This window comes from Electrophorus electricus, chromosome 6 (assembly GCF_041902795.1).
Source record: "Electrophorus electricus isolate QZ-2024a chromosome 6, ASM4190279v1, whole genome shotgun sequence".
NCBI classification, from domain to species: domain Eukaryota; kingdom Metazoa; phylum Chordata; class Actinopteri; order Gymnotiformes; family Gymnotidae; genus Electrophorus; species Electrophorus electricus.
Window position 1 is genome coordinate 32,908,583 of NC_137502.1, and position 20,923 is coordinate 32,929,505.

The 20,923-nt window shown below is 42.9% G+C and overlaps 2 protein-coding genes across 8 annotated transcripts in view; both read left to right on the forward strand.

The window, feature by feature from the left end:
- Positions 1–1,796: 1,796 nt before the first annotated feature.
- On the forward strand, positions 1,797–12,148 carry LOC113587826 (uncharacterized). 7 transcript variants are annotated; one of them, XM_027026714.3, is made up of 9 exons: positions 1,797–1,955; positions 2,195–2,222; positions 2,294–2,377; positions 2,547–2,721; positions 3,020–3,178; positions 3,671–3,754; positions 4,299–4,432; positions 4,726–4,769; positions 5,623–12,148. In XM_027026714.3, the coding sequence occupies exons 3-8, from the start codon at positions 2,300–2,302 to the stop codon at positions 4,762–4,764; spliced, it is 669 nt and encodes a 222-aa protein (XP_026882515.2). In that variant the 5' UTR covers positions 1,797–1,955; positions 2,195–2,222; positions 2,294–2,299; the 3' UTR covers positions 4,765–4,769; positions 5,623–12,148. The 7 variants fall into 7 exon arrangements, 5 of the variants coding, with proteins under 5 accessions (XP_026882515.2, XP_081572700.1, XP_081572702.1 ...); XR_014124295.1 differs by having other exon boundaries at positions 1,798–1,955; positions 2,195–2,377; positions 5,623–5,725; positions 10,162–12,148; XR_014124296.1 differs by having other exon boundaries at positions 1,798–1,955; positions 2,195–2,377; positions 5,623–5,725; positions 10,189–12,148.
- A 692-nt stretch (positions 12,149–12,840) lies between these two features.
- Positions 12,841–20,923, forward strand: part of LOC113587827 (uncharacterized) — a 28,284-nt gene continuing 20,201 nt past the window's right edge. Inside the window, exons 1-8 of the mRNA XM_081715709.1 lie at positions 12,841–13,633; positions 13,949–14,067; positions 14,184–18,374; positions 18,971–19,024; positions 19,621–19,753; positions 19,891–19,943; positions 20,118–20,177; positions 20,588–20,630. Of these exons, the coding sequence (XP_081571835.1) occupies positions 20,143–20,177; positions 20,588–20,630 (78 nt within the window). The 5' untranslated portion in view covers positions 12,841–13,633; positions 13,949–14,067; positions 14,184–18,374; ... (2 more) ...; positions 19,891–19,943; positions 20,118–20,142. The remainder of the gene's footprint in view (positions 13,634–13,948; positions 14,068–14,183; positions 18,375–18,970; positions 19,025–19,620; positions 19,754–19,890; positions 19,944–20,117; positions 20,178–20,587; positions 20,631–20,923) is intronic.

Here is a 20,923-nt window from a genome sequence, read left to right on the forward strand (position 1 = left end):
GACATGGACCAAATGCATTGCCTTATAGACTTACTTAAAACTTTGACCTTTTGAAACTGTGAGTTAATTTAAGGTGCTTCATTTTTCCTCTCTCTTCTAAGGAAGGCCACCTGAAGTGCCCTCGCATGAAGAGGTGTGTGTTGCTCCACCCCTCTTTAACTGTCAGCGACCAGTGAAGAAATGAAGGAGTCAGTTGGCCAGGAGGAGCAGAGAGGGGAGCAAGAAGAGGAGGATGAAGAAGGAGAGACAGAGGAGGGAGAGGCAATGGATTTGTCTGAGTTTCAGGCTCCTTCTTTGCCAGTCAGCTGTGGGTCTGTCAGTGGGGTTTTATTCAAAAGCAGATTTACTTCAGGTAGGTGTATGAAGTGTAGGCGCGTGTTTACAGTTTAGCCTCATGTTACTTAACACACTAGAGCATAAGTCAGTGCAGTGTCTATTTTACAGAGGTGTTTTTGGAGTGTATAACTGTTTATTGGTTTTATCACAGTATAACTGTTTATTGGTTTTATCACAATTAAAATCTTCACGTTGGAAAGGAAAATGAAAAATATTTAAGCAGAATTAATAATGAGAAGCTTTAGGTCACTAGAGCTACAATAACTATGCAAAGTGTAACTATGCAGGTGTCACCGGTAGAGTGCGTAGCAATGGTTCGATCTGCAGAATATCAGGAATGTTCTTGGCATTCTTTAACAATGAGGCAGCAACAGTCAGCAAGCGGCAGCTCATGCTTTATTGCATAAGAATCGCAAGGTTTTTAGTCAAGATGATGATATACTTACCCAATGGAGGAAGGGAACCGTTGCAGTTGGTGTTACCATAGGCCCTGTGAGAAGAGGTGCTGATTGTCCTAAATGACAATCATGGACATCAAGGAGAGGAGAGAACTACCAGCATGGTGCAGCAAAGTGTTACTGGACCCTTATGAGAAGAGATATGGAGCAATGGTGCCATGAGTGTTCATGCTTTGTGGTTGCTAAGGGGGTACAGCCTAAGGTGTGAACATTCATGGGAAGGTTGACCACTTCTAAACCTATGGATGGAAGTGATGGAAGAGAGCATGTCCTGATGGTGACTGATGTGTTTTCTAAGTTCAGAGAAGCTAAGATAAGTTCAGACAAGAAGAGCTGAAGAGCTGGATGACACGTTACCATCCAGAAGGGAACGGTCAATGCAAGAGGTTCAATCGAATTTGTACAATTTGTTGCACTCCCTTCCTCCAGAGCAAGTCTAGTAGAACAAGGCCATGGGTTTTTAATGATGATATTGTTGTTGTTGTTGTTGTTGTTGTTGTTTGCTTTACAGTTTTAATTTTTCTATTAAAACATCCTTTCAATAGTTTGCTTGCACATCTTTAATACATACAGGAAACGCAGAGTATATTTATTTAATAATCTAAAATATGTGTAGTTAAAGACTAGATCCATATTTGATCCCATCGTAGTCTGATGTAATTCCTTCTTTTTTAATGTATCGTGTCATTAAATCAGTGACTCTAATACTCTTTTTATTCTCATGTGTTTATCAGAAACAGACAGCCATTATTTTATAAAGTGTTTTATTAGTTTTTATATTACGTATTTCATAGTTAGCCTTTCTTTCGAATAGTCTATGTTTGTATGATTACCAGCTTTGGGCTTATCATACCGTACCACATTTTCATTTTTTCCCCTATCGTGCCAGCACTTTTGAGAGCTGGGGAGCTGGAGGTCCCATGCACCTTCCTCCAGAGTGTCTTGTAGGTATGTTGGTACCATCGCGTTGCTCAAAGTTAGAGGGCGTCGCGCGTGTCATTCGAGCGTTCTCTGAATTTCGGACGCGCTCTGAGGTAAAGTTTCGTTTTTCGAGGAGTAAGCGAGTGAGGTACTTCCGTCATCCTAGACGGGAGATTTGTAGATTTCACGTGTAAAAATCAACGCTTACCGACTGATAATCCAATTGGGAGCCGTATCGAGGTACTCTGACATTATAAATCCTATACGAATGAGGCAGAATTAGGATTAGAGCGCATTGTTCAAGTTTTGTATAACCGTGGCCTGTGAAGTGTTATCTTGTCGTTTATTTAGAAATAAAAACATAATTCCTCATTAGTTTAAAACAGCAATTTTATTTTTATTGACTTACAATTATGCTACTGTACATAATTTGAGGCTTTGTAACAGCTGTTTAATTTGACTGTCGTTTTACTGTACAGACGACTGACTGTGGGACGACGCCTTTTGGTATGGAGCCATTACACTTTCTAGAGTTTCTAACGAATAAAGAGTTAATTGGGTTTTTTCACTGCAAAAAGACGGAAATGTCCTGCATGGAACAACCGAACATATTCCTCAACCAGCTGCGAGACTATGATTTGGTCCCAGAAAAACTATATAAGGCAAGCGCTCTCTCTCTCTCTCTCTCTCTCTCTCTCTCTCTCTCTCTCTCTCTCTCTCTCTCTCTCTCTCTCTCTCTCTCTCTCTCTCTCTCTCTCTCTCTCTCTCTCTCTCTCTCTCTCTCTCTCTCTCTCTCTCTCTCTCAAACACTGAGTTATTTTATCCTTGCAGAAGGTGATAAGGATGAGGTGTAAGGAGAAGAAAAAGGATGGTGTGTATGAGGTTTTGGACAGGCTGGAGAAGGAGAGAAGCGACAAGGTGAAGGTGTTTTGGAGATGTGTATTCCACAACCACATCCTGCAGAAATACCCAGTTCTGTGTGGGCTCAGAAAAAGCCTGATGGACGGTCCGTTCCTCTCAGACACTTATACAACTTCTCAGGCTGTGCAACTGCTCATTCTATAATGTTCTCTACTTGTAAATCCACTACTGAAAGTCTTGTTTTTCTTATTCAGGATTTATAGTATGCATGTGTATGACTGAACCTTAATTTGTTCTGCTGTGGTATTTTTGTGTGTAATGGTTTCACCCACCTTCAGTATAAGCAGTCGTATTTTGTTTTTCTTGTGATGACTTGAAGTACTTTTTCAAGTTGATTTTTCATTCAGATTCTTAAAAATCCTGTGTGAAACTCTTTCATTCAGAGGTGAAGAAACCCCAGAGTGAAGAAAACACAGCAAAGAAGAGGAGAGGAAGAAGCAAAAGAAAGAAAAGTGTTGAAGAGACTGAGGATGATGAGCAACCCGGCCCATCCTCTTCTTCCTCCCCCAACCAACAGAAAAGCCCCAAGAAGCCCAAATTCTGTAAGTCTGTGGTCAAGTGCCCTTTATGTCCAACATTTGAGAATAATTGCAGCAATCCCTTGGTGAAATGATTAGATTTAGTAGGATACACTAGACCCAAACTGGTCTTAGATCAGATTTGGTGTTCTGTTGGATAGCGATAAGCTCCAGTTCAGCCCCTCCTCATGTTCTTTGTCTGCTACCCTGTGCCTTTACAATCCTTTGTTTATTTTTTAATCACATACTTGGCCTAAAATGATCACAGAATATCCTTAATTTTATAACTGTTACTAAAACATTAATGTATTTATAAGATAAAATAAAATATCTTTCTACCTTAGTTTACCTTATGTAATACACCTTTTTGAAAGTCTTTACACATTTAACTAATTTGGTTTGAGTTATGTATTTGTTTTTGCTGTATTGCATTTGATATTATGTAGGTTTTTTTCCCTTTAGAATTGCAATATTATATTCTAATTATATTCTATAATTTTTCTCTTGCTCTCTCAGCTTCTGCAGTTAAGAGAGGAGAAAAGCTACCTGTTACCTGTGGAAATAAAAAAGGCACTCTCTGCGGAAACAAGCTGGCTAAAGGTTCTCATTCTTCCCATATTATGGTTCAGTAAACCTATGGCAGTAGACACCAAAGGGATAGAGATGGTGTTGGTGTCCTCATCACTGGACTCAGAGGTTGTATGGACTGGATATCTTCCATCCACATCCTGGGTTATTATTTGTGAAGTGTTCATTGATTTTCTGCTAGTGAGGCATTTTAACACACTCCATGATCTTATGAGGTTAGCTCTGGCAACATTGTATTCTGCAGCATTGCTGGACCTGTAGGCTGCCAGTTATTTAAGAACCATACAGCAGTTATTGTTGTTGTTGGGTTTTTTTTTTGGTTTTTTGTGTGTGTGTGTTTATATGCAGCCCCACACATTTTAATTTACCAATACAAATAAAATCAAGAATTATTTCTGTGATGACAGAAATGTACATATAAAAAGAGAGTTAGGGTTACCCTGTTGGATTAAATTTACTTTTACTGGACCTTAATCTTGCTCTCATCTAAAGGTAAGAATCTAGATATTACATACCAAACTATCCTGGTACTGACACAGCAGCATGTGGCCTGTAGGGGGCGCATGCATTCATTCACAGGGCTGCTGGTTCACTCCGTCTGACTTTGAGCGGTTTGCAGGAAAGGGCAGCTGTAAGAACTGGAAACTCAGCATCCGTTGCCAGAACACTACACTGAAGAAACTGATCAAGGTAAATGCATTTGCTGACACTGATGAAGCACAGCCCTTTCAAAAATTGCAGATTTAATCCTCCATAAAATTTCATTACACACACCTTGCATGTTTTCCGGAGAGCACTGAAACAGTCACGTTTCTGTATTTGATCTTTTTATTTTATTACATACATCTTTTACATACTTGCTTATTTTTATTTTAATTCTGACATGGAGCAAATACACAGCCTTATAGAATTATTTAAAATCCACAACTTTTGAACCTGTGAGTTAATTTAAGGTGTTTCCTTTTTTTCCTCTTTCTTCTAAGGAAGGCCGTCTGAAGTGCCCTCGCATGAAGAGGAAATAGGCGAGGTGCTCTGCCTGTTTCACTGACTGACTCTTCACTTTACCTGTTTCCATGAATTAGTTTTTCCACAAATTATTTGTTAGTCATGCATTGTTTGCATCTCGCCTAGCACAGTCGAAGATGGCTCTATATTCACAGCTCCTCAGAAAGCTCCAGCCCTAGTTAGTCTATATTTCTCTTTAATTCCCTACACATTACTCACTCTACAGTTCTCTGATGATAATATGCATGATTCAAGGGACGTTTGTGTACAAGTTTGATTATGTTTGTGGTATGTGTGTGTACACATGTGGGTGTGTTGCTTCAGGGAAATGTAGATGTAGAAAATTGCATAATTTAGGTGGTTTAATCAGCATTCAAGGTCTGTGTATATTCTCTTCCACTGTTTATAGGATAATCATTTGATAATAACAATGTTAGATCCTGGAGCCTTTCTGTCTTCAGGCACCCAACGCAAGGTCTCTGCTTATCAGCCATGACATGGCGGCTTGACCGTGAGCTGATCGCCCGAGGTCATCCGCTCCCTCTTCTTGTCTCCTATACCCCTCCCTTTCTCTCTCTCTCTCTTTCTCTCTCTCTCTCTCTCTCTCTCTCTCTCTAAGCACAGGAGTGGATCATGGTGAGCACGGGAATAGCTCGTGGCTCGTTCATGCAGAGAACATCTAATCTTTACTAACCTTGTCTCTTTGCTTTCTACATAGACCCTTAGAACATGCCTCACTTTTCCCTGTCATCCTGTAGATTTAGATAGTAGATATAGGACACATATATACTCGGTGCTTTCCTCAATAAAGTGGAACTCTCTTGATTCACTACCTTGGTATCATTGTCTCTTGACTTCCCCGGATCCGGCTACAGAGGACGGAGGGCAGAGGGTAACTTGGAGGAGATCGAACCTGAAGGACTGGTCATTTTGAACCAGTTTCTAACAGTCTGGTATCAGAAGTGGGATACTGCGCAGGTAAGTGACACCCTAGTATTTAATGTGTCTTCTTCCTGCTTAGTATCTCTGTGCTTAAATTTAGTTTAGGTGCGTTTTTGTCTCAAATAAGGTGGAAGAAGTCTTGTCCGTTGGTACGAGCTGAATGTTGAATTTTGTACATGTTATCCTGCTTGTTGAAAAGGTGGAAGAAGTCTCGTCTATTGGCATGAGCTCAATTTTGTACTTGTTATCCTGCCTGTTGAAACAGTGGAAGAAGTCTTGTCTATTGGCATGAGCTGAATTTTGTGTACACTGTGTAATGATTTGTTATCCTGCCTGAGACTTATTGAAACGAAATTTACTGTTTATTGGTGAACCCTCCCTCCTCTGTATCTATTTGACCTGATTTCAGGACCATTCTGATGCATTGTTTAAAGCACAGGTTTACTGAGGAGGAGCTGATTAATGGCATTTAGTCACTGTCGTTTAGCAATGACACCCTCCCAAATTCGAATAGCGACTGAGCCAATGTTTATTACTGGACACAGCAGACTAATGTTGACACCTTTTATCAGGAACTGAAGGAATTCCTACTTAAACTACAGGCCTCTCGGAGAGACATTTATGCAGCAACCAGCTGCAGATATGGCCCTGATGAGCCATGCTTAGTGTTTTACTCTCCTGTTTTACTAGGGCCTGGACTGAGCAGGCAGGCCTTGGATCAACCTCAGAGTCAGACAGGAACCTGTTCGTATCAACTTGCCTGCAAAATATGAATCCTCAACATGCACAAACTCTGTGGTGTAACATAGAGAACCTCTTTAGTAAGTCTCCAACTGAGTTTGCCTCTATGGTGCACGAATTAGAGGCTGTGGGTGCCCTTCCCGTTACAATACAGAAACCAGTCCCTGTCATGGTTAGCACCCAGTTTAAGAAGAACTTGGAGTGCCACTATTGTCACAAAAAGGGTCATTTTGCTCGTGAATGCTGTAAGGAATGGTGGGATGAATCAAAATCAAAGAATGACGACAGAAAGGGTCAGCAGCCCATGGACGGATTTCAATATCCTGGTAATTGGTAGGCTGCACCAGCTTTCCCACCAGCACCGCCACCTAATCAATAGGAGTGCCCTCAGGACGGGACCCTCACGGACACTAATCTGAACCAGTTTGCAGGTTTAAGTGCCACCCTAGCTAATGATTTTCATTTGCATCCTGTTATTGATCTGCTAATTGATAATCATTCTTATTCATTTCTGGTGGACTCTGGTGCCACTTATTCATCCTTTAGCTCGAACTGTTACACTGGTCTGGTCTCTGGTTCGTCTGTTAGTTCTGTGGGAATTTCGGGGTCCTTGTGGACTGTCCTAAAATGCACTCTCTGCCCGTTAGAAGTCTGGATGACCCCTCAATTTTTTTGATGCATCAGTTTGTAGTTATTCCTGGTTCTCCATTTAACCTGTTGGGTCGTGATGTAATGTTTAAAATGAATCTCTTAGGGCAAAATGACGATCCATTCTGGACCAAATATCTCTATGTTTACAGATGTGTTGGGCCAGCCTAGCAACACAGCCGACCACTCTATACTTCCTGAGCTGGAAGACATCCCTAAATCACAGTGGGCCACCCATAATAACGATGTGGGGTTTATAGATTGTCCTCACTACAAGCACGATACCCGTTTACTGTAATCAGTATCCGCTATCTCATGAAGAAGAGACCTATCATTGTTACCTATCATTGACTCACTGCTCACCTAAGGCGTAATCATTCCCACTGTGTCACCCTACAATACACCTGTAAACCCAATGCATAAACCGAGTGGTAAGGAATGGAGATTTACACAAGGTGCATTAATGACATAGTAGTTCCTATAGTCCCGCTGGTGCCTGATGTGTCTGCCATTCTAACTGCTATTCCTGCACACCATTACTATTTTATTGTTGTGGATATTTGCTCTGCCTTTTTCTATGTACCAGTCCACCCGGACAGCCGACCACTTTTCGCATTTACGTTTCAGGGTAAGCAATACACGTGGTGCCGACTCCCCCAGGGCTTCCTGGACTCCCCGCCTGTGTTCTTCGCTGTTGTAAGAGACACACTGGTGTCCTGAGTCCCTCCAGAGGACTGTGTTGTTATCAGTTATGCAGACGACATCCTCTTGTCATCAACAATGCAGGAGTGCTGCGTGATGGGGTCCCGCTCACTACTGAAACATCTGGCTTCATGTGGGTTTAAGGTTTCACCATCTAAGCTCCAGTGGTGCAAGCCGTCTGTCATGTATCTGGGGTTCCTGTTGTCCGCTGGTGAATGTCGCCTCTCAGATGACCGGGCAGTCATACGTGACATCCCTCCGCCCAGCACAAAATAAGCTATGCTGAGTTTCCTAGGTCTGGTTAACTACTGCTGCCAATGGGTGCCGGATTGTTCCTTTCATGATAAAGTCTTCAGGCAGGGCTGTGAAAAAGACTGTCCTGATACGTTGGTCTGGAGTGAGCCCATGTATCACTCATTTAGGGCTCTGAAATCAGCCTTGTGCTCTGCTCTAGCGCTTGGCCTGCCGAACTATAATCTGCCCTTTCACCTTTACATTTCTGAAAACAGCTCCACAGCCATGGGCGTCCTGGCCCAGGAGCACTGTGGCAATTATTGCCCTGTGGCCTACCTTTACAAATTTTTTGATTCGGTAGTTTAAGGCATGCCGGCCTGCTTACACACTGTGGCTGCCCCGGCCCTGCTGGTCATTGACGCAGAGAAATTGGCACTGTCTCATCCCATGGTTCTACACACTTCACATCAAGTTATTAACATTATGAATAACATTCAAACACAGCACATGATGGCACAGTGGCGTTCAGGCTATCCTCTGTGCCACTCAGAATTTAACCATTAAATCACACACGACCCTAAGTTCACCTGCTAATCTGTTGCAATCGCTTTTCATATCGCTAGATCATTCTGATGACTCTGTGCCCCATGACTGCATTGAGGCTATCCTTGAGTCATCGAGAATGTGCTCTGATCTCTCTAGCATGACGCTTGAAGGTGGCTATCACATTTTTGTCGATGGCTCATGTTTTAAACCGTCTGACTCCGAATTTTCCTGTGGTTATTCTGTCTGCTCTCTGCCCAACTTCATTTGGGAGGCTTACTCTCTCCCTTACAGGTCTGCTCAAGTAGCTGAACTGATGGCATTGACCAGGGCCTGTCATGTATTCCGAGATCAGGTTGTCACCATCTATACTGATTTCCGTTTTGCGTTTGGAGTTGCTCGTGACTTCGGTAAGATTTGGCACTCCAGGGGGTTCCGCACCTCGGATGGTAAGCCCATTTCTAATTCAGGACTAGTGTCTGCACATTTGTCTGCTTGTACACTACCAGCTCGGCTGGCTGTCGTAAAGGTCAGGGGTCATGACACAACCTCTGGATCTGACACAGCCTCTGGCAATTGCCTTAGCGGACGAGGTTGCATGTTGGGCAGCCCATATGCTATATCATCGACATGTGAAGCTGTCTCCATGTTTTCTCATTGTTTGGTACCGACTGATATCGATCTGCGTTTCTTACAAGCTCAGGGTACACGACAGGACTGCTCTCACTGGGCTGATCAAGGATGCAGGCCTGATAATGATGGTCTGATTCGTGACCGAGAGGGGCGTATCGCCCTTCCTAAATCTGTTTTGCCATTTCTTATGCGTCATTTTCATGAGATTTCACGTCGCACAAAGGGGGCTAACATTCAAAAACAGCTTTGTATACCGGAAACACATAAAACTGTAAAACTCCTCCTAGATAGCTGCTTAACCTGTGCTAGAAGCAACCAGGGTAAAACACAAGCCAAACATGATGCCTTGCCGGTTCCTGAATATCCCTTTCAGTGTCTACAGATAGGCTTTACGCACACGCCACCTTGTGGCTAGTTGAAGTACCTGCTGGTGATTGTAGACAGGTTTTCCAAGTGGACTGAGGCGTTTCCTTGTTCTAAGGAAGATGTCCGCACTGTGGTTAAAATCCTACGCAAGGACATAATACCGAGGTACAGTGTGCCTCAGGTAACAGATTCAGATCAGGGACCCTGTTTCATTTCTAAGGTAACTCAGAAACTATGCACCTACATAACTATTGACTGGAAGTTTCACATCCCTTATCATCCTCAGTCATCTGGCTTTGTTGAGAGAATGAATTGTACCTTGAAAGAAAGGTTAACAAAGGCTATGATGGAAACAGGAAAGAAGTGGATAGATGTACTGCTAGTGGTGTTGTGTGAGAACAGAATGACACCCAGTGCCACCACCAAATTGTCACCATTTGAGGTAATTTTTGGTAGACCATTTACAACCCTATGGGTCAGAATTAACCCAGGTATTTCTCATTCAGGTGACATGGACGTGATCTTGGGGGACTACACCCAAATGTTGATTGAGAAATTGAACAGTGTGCATGGTAATGTCTCTTGCACTCTCCCTCTTCCCACAGACAAGCCTACTCATCCATTTATTCCAGGTGACACTGTTTTGGTCAAATCATTGAACCCTCGGAAAGTTGGTGAAGCTGCGTATGGACCCCCAACAACTGTGATCGCAGTGACCCAAACCGCTATACTAACATCGGGAGTAGCTAACGCATCCGACAAGCAAAATGCACCTTAACAAATTCAAATATAGTACAAAATTTGTTATATGATTTCATGCTGAGGGACTGCCCCTTGGCTGCACCACACACCAAGGAAGTACTCCTTGGCCCTGTATGTCAATACACTTTAGCACTGGTATTATAACTTGATAGATATCTTATCTGCCTATTAACATCCTTTTGCAGACTCTTTGGTCCTTTCCTGATAAATGCATATAAAACCTTACTGTAGGAATAATGGGCCCCATTCGTGTGATAATATTGGCATTATTTTCAGTCTCAAAAGGTACAAAAGGGGGGATAGTGGGCTTTCAGAGTCATCAACAACATTGTAATGGTAATTTAGCTTGTATGGTCTCCCTGGTAGCGGCAGGAGAGGTGGAGCCAGGGAAGGACTGTCTGGTGTGTCAAGCATTCCATACACCCTGGGTACCGGTCCCGGTAGATGATGTTATGGAAACAGCACTTAATCATAATTGATCAGACTGTCAAATCAATATGGGAGTAGGGTTTATGATAAATGTATCTAAGGCATTAGCTGCCAGTGGTAATCTCCCCGCATGGGCCTTGGATGGTGGTTGACCACTGTCTTGCAGAACTGCCTAGTCCTTGATCTCCTCTTGGCAAAGGAAGGAGGCATCTTCATTAATGAAATGTTTTGTTTTGACATCCATAGTTACTATAACAACATTACTGACATCATTTCACACATGAAGACCGCTATTGCTGAGCCACCACCCGCCGATGATTCTTGATTCAATTGGTGGGCTGACCTTGTCAGCCCTTGGGGATATTGGCTCATAAAAAAATATTTTTCCCATACTCCTGATTATTGTGTTGATTCTTATTTGTTGACCCTGGTTATTGTCACTGCTGTCTTCTTTCATAACTTACATTTCTACCTCCGTGATTAATCATGCTAATGTTGCCTTGGTGACTGTGTATTAGAAAGGTCTATATACTAATATGTGATTCCTTTGGAATCAAAGGGGGGAGTCTTAGATACTGGAGCCTTTCTCTCTTCAGGCACCCAACGCAAGGTCTCTGCCTATCAGTCATGGCATGGCAGCTTGACCGTGAGCTGGTCGCCCGAGGTCATCCGCTCCCTCTTCTTGTCTCCTTTATCCCTCCCTTTCTCTCTCTCTCTCTCTCTCTCTCTCTCTCTCTCTCTCTCTCTCTCTCTCTCTCTCTATCTCTCTCTATCTATTTCTCTTTAAGCACAGGAGTGGCTCATGGTGAGCATGGGAACAGCTCGTGGCTCGTTCATGCAGAGAACATCTAATCTTTACTAACCTTGTCTCTTTCCTTTCTACATAGACCCTTAGAACATGCCTCACTTTTCCCCGTCATCCTGTAGATTTAGATAGTAGATATAGGACACATATATACTCGGTGCTTTCCTCAATAAAGTGGAACTCTCTTGATTCACTACCTTGGTGTCAGTGTCTGTTGACTTCCCCGGATCTGGCTATGGAGGACGGAGGGCACAGGGTAACTTGGAGGAGATTGAACCTGAAGGACTGGTCACTTTGAACCAGTTTCTAACAAACAATGGGATCCACACTAAGCCAGATATTTTAGCAGGAATTCAAAACCATCTTTAATATCCAATAGCTTTTTTCCTCAATCAGAAGCCTTCATTTCATAACATAAGTAACAGGGCATATTCCTCTAGGTATTGTTATATGAAACTAATCTTCCTAAATGTATCCTGTTTGAAAACATATTCATGATCATATTTTATATGCATGTGTAGGTGTTTCGTGCAATGTAAGTCCAATGCTTACTAGTGGACAAATAAAGTTGATTCAACTCACTTTAACTTGAAAAAGGCTCTGCTAGGAATGCTTTGTCTAAAGTTTTTTTTTTTCCCTAAAAGATGTTTAGTGTCATATATAACAGTTTTTAACCCTTTTAGAAGGTTTGCCTTTATGTATATATGTTGTGCAAACAATGGTGGTTGATTGGAAACTTGCTGTATACAAATGGAGTTGATGGGCTAAAATACCAATTAATGATGAGAAGCTTTAGCTCACGAGACAACAATAACTATGCAAATGCATTTTTCTGGTCATTGGGAACACGTTTTATCTAGTTCATCATCCCCTGTTTTCTGTCCCAGTCCTTACAACACTGTCTCACATATTTCCCCCATTTGCCTGGCATATCAGTGGTTTGCCGATAGGCTACCAGTCTCTCTCTCTCTCTCTCTCTCTCTCTCTCTCTCTCTCTCTCTCTCTCTCTCTCTCTCTCTCTCTCTCTCTCTCTCTCTCTCTCTCTCTCTATATATATATATATATATATATATATATATACACTAAAAGTAAAACTCCGTTATATTCCTCAACGTTCCTCCCGTTACATTTTCAACTAATTTTTTACAATTTTGTACGTCACTACCTGTCATGTGTGGGAGGGTTAGTGAAATCTCTAAAGATGATCATTGAATGACGCCGCTTTGCATCGGTAACGTCAACAGCTGGACAAAAATACCTACATAATGAACAGACAACAGGCACATTTTCCGGCATTAAACTCAAATGACACTTATGAAAAGTAGCTGGCTACACATCTGTGTGAGAAGTCGGCGCTCTTTCCTAATGTGCATTATTAACATGAAAGTAAAGTGTGATATCAATGTTATTTTGAAGAACAAATGGCTTGCTAGCTACGTAGCTATAAACTACAAGCAACAGAAAAATACATGCAGTAGCTGAACTGAACTCATGGTGTGCCAATGCAAGCCCTATTTTGAGGCATGTTTTTAAGATGATAAAAGTTAAGTTTATAAAAATTAAGGCTTGTTATTGATTTTATATAGTGATATTTTTTTCTGCCACAAACAGGCACGGTTGTAACGTTCTGAGCATGTACAGAGTCGCTCGAAGTAATGCAGCTTTATTAGAGAATACGCATAGTCCACAATCAGAATCCAAAGTACACAAGCCAAGGTTGTAATCAAGAAATCAGTCCAGGAGCAACCGGAAAAGAGGGAACAGGCAGAGAGCAAATCCAAAATACAGGCAGAGCTGAAACAAACCAAAATGCCAGACAAAGCTAAACAACGGCTCAGAAACGAGTAAACGAGACATCGCAAAGAGTGCCCACAAACACGGTGTTTAAATACAGAAACTAATGAGAACTAACACAATACTTATTAAAATAACTGGTAGGCAATAGAACCAACTAGGCGACGGAACCAAAAGAAACCAAAACAAGGAAACACGAGGAAACCAGGAAGTAAACAAACGTGGTGGAGTTGCAGTGGGAACCGCGACGTCAAAGAGGGACGAACGTGACAGCAGTTGTTAGCAAAGTAGGATACACTGGCTTACAAGGTTTTTGTTTCCTTTACAGGTTTTGGTGTTGCAAATAGACTTTTGATGCTGATCACAGAAATGAATTCGAAATTTTACATCACGTACGGCTTTTGAGAAACGGTTACTTTTGTTTTACAATCATTGTGAAATTTTGAGACATAATATATAGATTTACTTGCTCGACAGTAAATTATATATATTTTTTGGTTAAAATCATATTTTTGATGGCCATGACCAATGTTTGATGGCCATTTCAATGTTTCAAGTGCCAATTAAAGTGTCGCGCAAGGGTCACTTTGCTTTCTCGACAGCATTGGTGGACTCTGCTGTGGCAGGGAATGTAATGGACTGGGATTTCGTGAAGAGGCTAGTGATAAAAGCAATTCCCCTGCCCTTCCCCTTGAGTATAAAGGCATGGGATGGGGGCCAGGTGGGTTTCACCTTTGTTACACGTCACTCCCCGTGTTCAGCTGGAAACAAACGGGGATTACATAGAGCAAACCTCCTTTTACCTAATCCCTTCTCTCTCTCGCCCCCTCACATTAGGCCTCCCTTGGCTATGCAAACACATCCCTCACCTACTGTGGTCCAGGAACCACATCCTCGCGTGTGTGCCCTATTGTGGTAAGCAGTGCCTCCCTAACAGGACAGTGCATCTTCAGTCTACCTCGATCGAGAGCCCAGAGGTCTACGGGGACCTCATCATCCACCAGGAGTACCATGAACTGTCTGAGGTGTTCAGTCTGGTGAATGCTACACAGCCCCCTCCCCCATTGGGAGTGGGTGTAAGGGTTGGCACCAGGCCAGGGCCACCTCCGGCCACCAGAGGGAGGCCTCGAGTCAACCACACCACTAATCTGTTTTAACACCCAACAGCTGGGTTAGACCTTATAAAAGCCCAGTGACCCAGCCATTCAGTGCTGGGTCTTTGCTAAAGTTTTGAGCCAAGCTCCTAGTTGGTAACTTCAGGTATTGAGGTCTGTGACCCCTCATGCTACACCTCACTTCTTGTCTGCGAGGGTGTTTGTGTTTTTACACATCTACTCCCCTCTCCAGTTTTCCCTCTTGAGTCTGTCTCTCTCCTGAGGCTTCCCTTAGCCATTCAAGTTCCTCCCCGTTTTCTGGTTTTGTTTGGGAAGTTTTAGTTTTGTTTTCCCCAGTGCATCGGTGTTGCCATTTTTTCCCGTGGCGTTCTTTGTTCTCCTTTTTTCCATGCTCGGGATGGTGTTTAGTTTTTTTTCCCTTTTGTTTTACCTGATCCAAGATCTAACTGTTCTGCACATGGGCCCGCTGTTCTTAGAGTGTGGTTGCTCACCCAGTAGGCTATTGGTGTCATCACCTAGCTGAGCTGGGTTTGAGCCCACCTTATAGTGGGACTGTGCCATAAACCTCAAGGAGGGATCCATACAGGGGTATATATATGCCCCTCCAGTGTCAGCAGGTGTATTCTTTGTCAAAAAGAAGGATGGAGGTTTGAGGCCATGTGTAGACTACCGGAGACTTAACAAACTACTGGTTAAGTAAACCTATCCCCTCCTCCTGGTCCCTGTGGAACATGAGCAGTTGAGAGGTGCTGGTATTTCACTAGGTTAGATCTGCACGGTGCCTACAACCTCATTAGGATCAGGGAGGGTGATGAATGGTAGACTTTAGCACATCTTCTGGTCACTATGAATACCTGGTCCTGCCATATGGGTTGGCTACAGCCCCCTCAATATTTCAGGCCTATATTAATGAGGTCTTAAGGGAGTTCCTGGGTAGATTGGTCATTGCGTATATTAATGACATCCTAATCTATTCCGCCTCCTTTGACCAACATGTGCGTGACGTTTGCACTGTTCTCCATACCCTTTTGAAGAACCAGCTTTACTGCAAGCTAGAAAAGTGCAAGTTTCATTGCAAAGAGGTGAACCTTTTAGGGTACATCATAAAGAAGGGTAGCGTAGGCATGCAACCCGGCAAGGTGGAAGCCGTGACAGGCTGGCCAAGACCCTGGACATAATGGGAGTTGCAACGCTTCATAAAATCTTTTAGCACCCTAGCCAGGCCCCTCACGGACTTGTTTAGGGGAAAAACCAAACAGCTAAGGTGGGGTGAGGCGGCAGAGAGAGCGTTCACAGACCTGAAGACCGCCTTCTCCACCGCTCCCGTGTTGCAACAACCCAACCTGGAGAGACCCTTTACTGTGGAGGTAGATGCCTCAGATGTGGGAGTAGGAGTTGTGCTGTCCCAAGTGAGAGGGGAGGAAGGTAAGCTACGTCTCATCGCTTACTTTTCAAGGAAGCTGAGCCCGTCTAAGCGGAACTACGGCGTGGGGGACAGAGAACTCCTGTTAATGAAACCCGTGTTGGAGGAGTGGAGGCATTGGCTGGAGGGAGAGAGACATCCCTTCACCATCATCACTGATCACAAGAACCTATAGTACCTCCAAACCACAAAAAGGTTGAATTTTAGGCAGGTGCGGTGGTCTCTTTTCTTCTCCAGGTTTGCCTTTCATGTCACCTACAGGCTGGGAGAGAAAAAGGGTGGATCTGCTCTCCCAGCAACATCATGCCGAGGCCCAGTCTTCCAGTCAGTAACCGGTGCTCCCTCCCTCGTGTTTCTTGGCCACGGTGACCTTGGACATCGACTGCAGCATAGAGGCCGCCAACCAGCTTTGTCCTGCTTAGACATTGCAAGGACCTTATCAACTGGGCACACACATCTGTGGAGACAGGACATCTGGGATGGACGCACACCACGCAACTGTTGAGCACAAGATACTGGTGGCCTGCCATGCACAGGGACGTCACCAGGTATGTGTCCTTGTGCACCAACTGCACCCGCAGCAAGACCCCACGCACTCTTCTTGCCAGTAAGCTACTTCCCCTCCCCACTCCTCAGCGATCTTGGTCCCATATCTCCATAGATTTTGTCACGGGCCTGCCTGCCTCTGAGGGGAACACAATCATTTTGGTGATCGTGGATCGCTTCTCCAAAATGGTTAGGTTCATCCCGCTAAAAGGCCTACCCACAACCTTGGCAACAGCAGACTTGCTCTTCTGCCATGTCTTCAGACAGTTTAGGTTGTCTGAGGACATTGTCTCAGGCAGGGGGCTCAATTCACCTCAAGACTGTGGAAGGAACTGCTTGGGAAACTGAATATTATCATGAGTTGGATGTCAGGTTACCATCCCCAGGCCAATGGCCAAGTGGAGAGGGTAAACCAGGAATTGGGCAAGTTCCTTCGTCTCTACTACCAGTGACATCCAGAGACCTGGAGTACATGCCTAGCATGGGCCGAATATGCACAAAACTCTGTGTCATGCTGGAACAAGGCTAACACCATTTGAATGTGTTTGAGGGTACCAGCCCCCCTTTACCCCTGGAACCCAGCGATGTCAGACCGGCCAACTGTTGAGCAGTCGTGCAGATGCAGCGAGCAGGTTTGGGGGGAGACCCACAGGAGTCTGTGCTCCTCCATCGTGGCCTACAAAAAAAGGCAGACCGAAAGCAGGGACTGACTTCCTGGTTCAAGCTGGGTCAAACTGTGGGCCAAATATGAGGGTCCGTAGACTATAATAAGTTGGGTGAATGAGGTGACCTACAGGTTGGGTCTGCCGGGACATATGCGGGCGTCCAGGGCCTTCCACATGTCTCTCGGAAGAGGGGAGCCCCTTGGGAGCTCCACCCCCACTGCTGGAGATCGGGGGTAAGCCAGCCTACAGGGTGAGGACCTTGCTAGACTCTCAGAGAAGGACCTTGGAGTTGCAGTACCTGGTGGACTGGGAGGGGTACCTGAGGAGCATTGCTGGGTGCTGGCCCCCCAGGTGTTGGACCCTGACCTCATCACCTCCTTTCACCGGGAGCACCCGTGGAAACCTGCTCCCCGTGGGCCAGGCCAGCTGCACTCCAGGAGCCTGGCGGGGTCTTCTGGTGGGGGGCTTCTGTCATGGGTGGCCGGCCTCCCAGTAGAAGGAACATGCACACTCGCTGGGAGGACCATAGTAAACACCTACCCCTCTCCCAATCACCAGCCTACTAATCATGTGCACCTCTCCCTTTTTTCCCCCTTCCACTATTTCAACCTGCAGGTCAGCTAAACATTAGTGCCTTTAGTTATGGAAAATAAAGAGCACCTTCTAGCAACCACACCTCTTGCTCCCTCTGTGCCGCCACCATCACAGACTACATATTTTTCGTGCCATAACAGCATTATTTGTGAATAAATATGGCATAATTACAATAATAATAATAAAATAATAATAATAATAATAAAATAATAATAATAATTAAATAATAATAAGAATAATAATTTCAGTTAAAAACCAATGCCTGAGAGGAATGTCTTGAAAACAGATTTGCATTCAGTGTAAAAAGAACCACATGAGGACATATATTTTAGTTTGTAGGCTAGTTAATGTTTGTATGTAGCATTGTTTAAATATATGAATGAAAGCCTTGTGCACGGATGAAACCCTTCGTGCACTATGAGCAGTGTCTTGATGTCAGTGGTTTCTATCCTTTGGCCAGCTGATTATGCCAGCTGGGTACATAGAGACTGGTGTAGGTGTTGGCCTCCATTTGTCAGGTCATCAGCTATGTAACACTCGCATCAGTACACATTCACAAGAAAATACATTTGGTATTGTTTGTAATGAAAGCTTTTTCCAAACCCCATGACCTTTGACTTTTCACCCACTTTGACACCTTCAAACAAGTCCAACTTGGCAGGAAAACCACGGCCCTAGCAACTTTGTAAGTATGTGTGCATGGGTATGTGTATTTATTGAGTGTGGATGAGAGAAATCTAAATTTAGTACTTGTGTTAAACATGGTGGTAAACTGGTTATATCTGCCAGTTTAAACTGTCCATGTTCTTGGATACTTGCTGTCTTTGTCTTTGTCTTTGAGCTTGTTTTTTCTCCATCATGTAAGAAGAGTTTAAGAAGCAAAGCTGCTTTCAGCTTCGTTTCTGAGTACACGCTGTGACAGAGCTGTTGATTGTAAATATATATAGTTTTGGAAATCATTTCATATATAGAGCATTAACTTATTTATTATTTTAATATAACATTATTTTTATAAAAAATATAACATTATTTTAATTTGTCTTAGAAATAAATGTAAGCATAATTCATTAGATTAAAATGCATTTAATAGCATGAAAAACTTACATTAACCTGACACTTTTATCCAAAGTGACAAAATTTCACGAGTGAGTACAACTTGAGGGTTAAGGGCCTTGCTCAGTTACCCAACAGCAGCAACTTGGCACTGGTGGGGCTTGAACCAGCAACCTTTTATTTATAAGTCCAGTACCTTAACCTTTTTTTTTTTTTTTTACATCTCAGGCTTTCCTGTTCTTTGAAGGAATTGGATCAGAAGCAAAGACAAGTACAGCAACAGTACGTCTCATTATGTCAGAATACAGACAGATCATTAAACTCTGAACCTTTACTGTTGGTTGTTATAGTACAGACAAATCTTTAAACTCTGAACTAGTTGGCAGTCAAAAATACTTCTGCCATACAGCAAGACTCAAGCAAAGCTGCTTCTCCTTTTAGACAAATGAAGCAGAACAGCTATGATGACATAGGAATCAATTTTACTGAGCTTGAAAAAAATCATAAAATGAGAATATTGTTAATGTACTCAGGCCTCAACTAGAAAACAGGAACAATGGATGGATAAAAATATTACTAGAATAAAAGAATATTTGTGAGAATCTATATGTGTGTGTGATGCCATGTGACTCTGTGAGATTTGTGAGTCGAATGAATCAGTTTATAGTAACAAAAGTTTTGTATTGAGGAAATGCAGGGAAAAAAAAAAATATAGACAACAAATATATATAATATAGTTTACAGTATAACTGTATATACTGTATATAAAATGCAGTATAGTTTGTACTATGTATGTACACGTATATATGGATGTAATTTTACTACTTTCTCTCTCTTTCTCTCTCGGTCTCTCTCTCATCTCCCCTCTTCCCCTGCAGGTGATCTATGCATCTTCTCTGAAGGGCAGTGGTTTACTCTCACACAATTTGAACAGTTTGGTGGGAGAAAAAAAAATAAAAGTGGAAGACAAGCATCTTTTGCCATGAGGTTCCGTTGTAAACATTCATACAGGTAAAATGTAGTCACATGTAAGAACCAGAATCCATGTCTACAGTTAAAGAGAACAGAAAAACTGTCACTGTATGGCCTCATACCAGTAGAAGTGTAGTTTTTACATTTTACATTTTTACTTTTCACACTGTCTGCAGGAGGGTTTTCTTTCATGTCCATCATAAAACAAAGGAAGACCGAGGATGTAGAGGTACTAGGTCCTATTGTATTCTTAGTGATTTCCATAACTGACAACCATATATTTATAGTGCACTCTATAATTTGAAATCTTACTTATCATGGCACCTTAATGTGTATTTTTCTTCATGGCATAAAATAGATTTTTTTCTCACAGTACTTTCTTTTTCAACTATTCTGCACACAGCATTCTGTCCCAGGATCCTTGCCTGATGTCACCAGAGTCATGCGGAGACAGAAGAGAGGGGTATGACTAGTGAGGAAGGGTTTCTGAATGACCTCAAGTGCTGCATTCAGCTTTTCCATTTATAATACATACCAGGATCCTCTTCCAGTCCTCCAGGACTACAGCCAGAAAAGCTCCCAACACACCTGAGCGGTGTAATCATTATTCCACAACATTCAGTCACACAGTTCAGCTGTGTTGGGAGCAGGAGCAGAGTCCTCAAATGCTGGCTTGGCATACCTCAGAATCTAGATGGACACCAGTGGGGAGACTGGACCAATGGAGTGCAGTTTAATCCTAAATCTTAATCTTAATCTTGATCTTAATCTTTGTCTATGAAAATGCCACTCTGCTGTCATCATAAATCTTCATGCTTGTATTTTGGGTTTCAGACATAAAGTCTGAATGTTTGTATGTCTTCTGACTAACAGGGAAGGACAGCACGTTCCAGTGGAAATAACAGTTACAGATAATGTGAGTCTTTATCATTCACTTTAAACTGACTCAATAACGCACAATGCAATACAATGTGTGTGTGCATAAGATGCATTGTTATGTCTTTGTTATTCAAAGATCATCCAAAAAAAATGTAATAAAGTGCACTGTGCACCCACATGCACAGTGATCATTTCTATAGAGACAGATTGTCTTCTACCATTAGGAGTAGAAATGGTAGACTGTGGAGACTAGAGACACGTTACTTGAGTTTAGCACACAGTGCCTTTAAATAAAAGATGTTGGTATTAAAACTAATTTGAATTCTAAAA

Coding starts and splice junctions, on each gene's coding strand:
- LOC113587826 (XM_081716574.1), top strand. CDS start 2,225: ATGGAGCCATTACACTTTCTAGAGTTTCTAACGAATAAAGAGTTAATT. Junction 2,378..2,546: donor TCCCAGAAAAACTATATAAG/GCAAGCGCTCTC, acceptor TTATCCTTGCAG/AAGGTGATAAGGATGAGGTG. Junction 3,179..3,670: donor CCCCAAGAAGCCCAAATTCT/GTAAGTCTGTGG, acceptor TTGCTCTCTCAG/CTTCTGCAGTTAAGAGAGGA.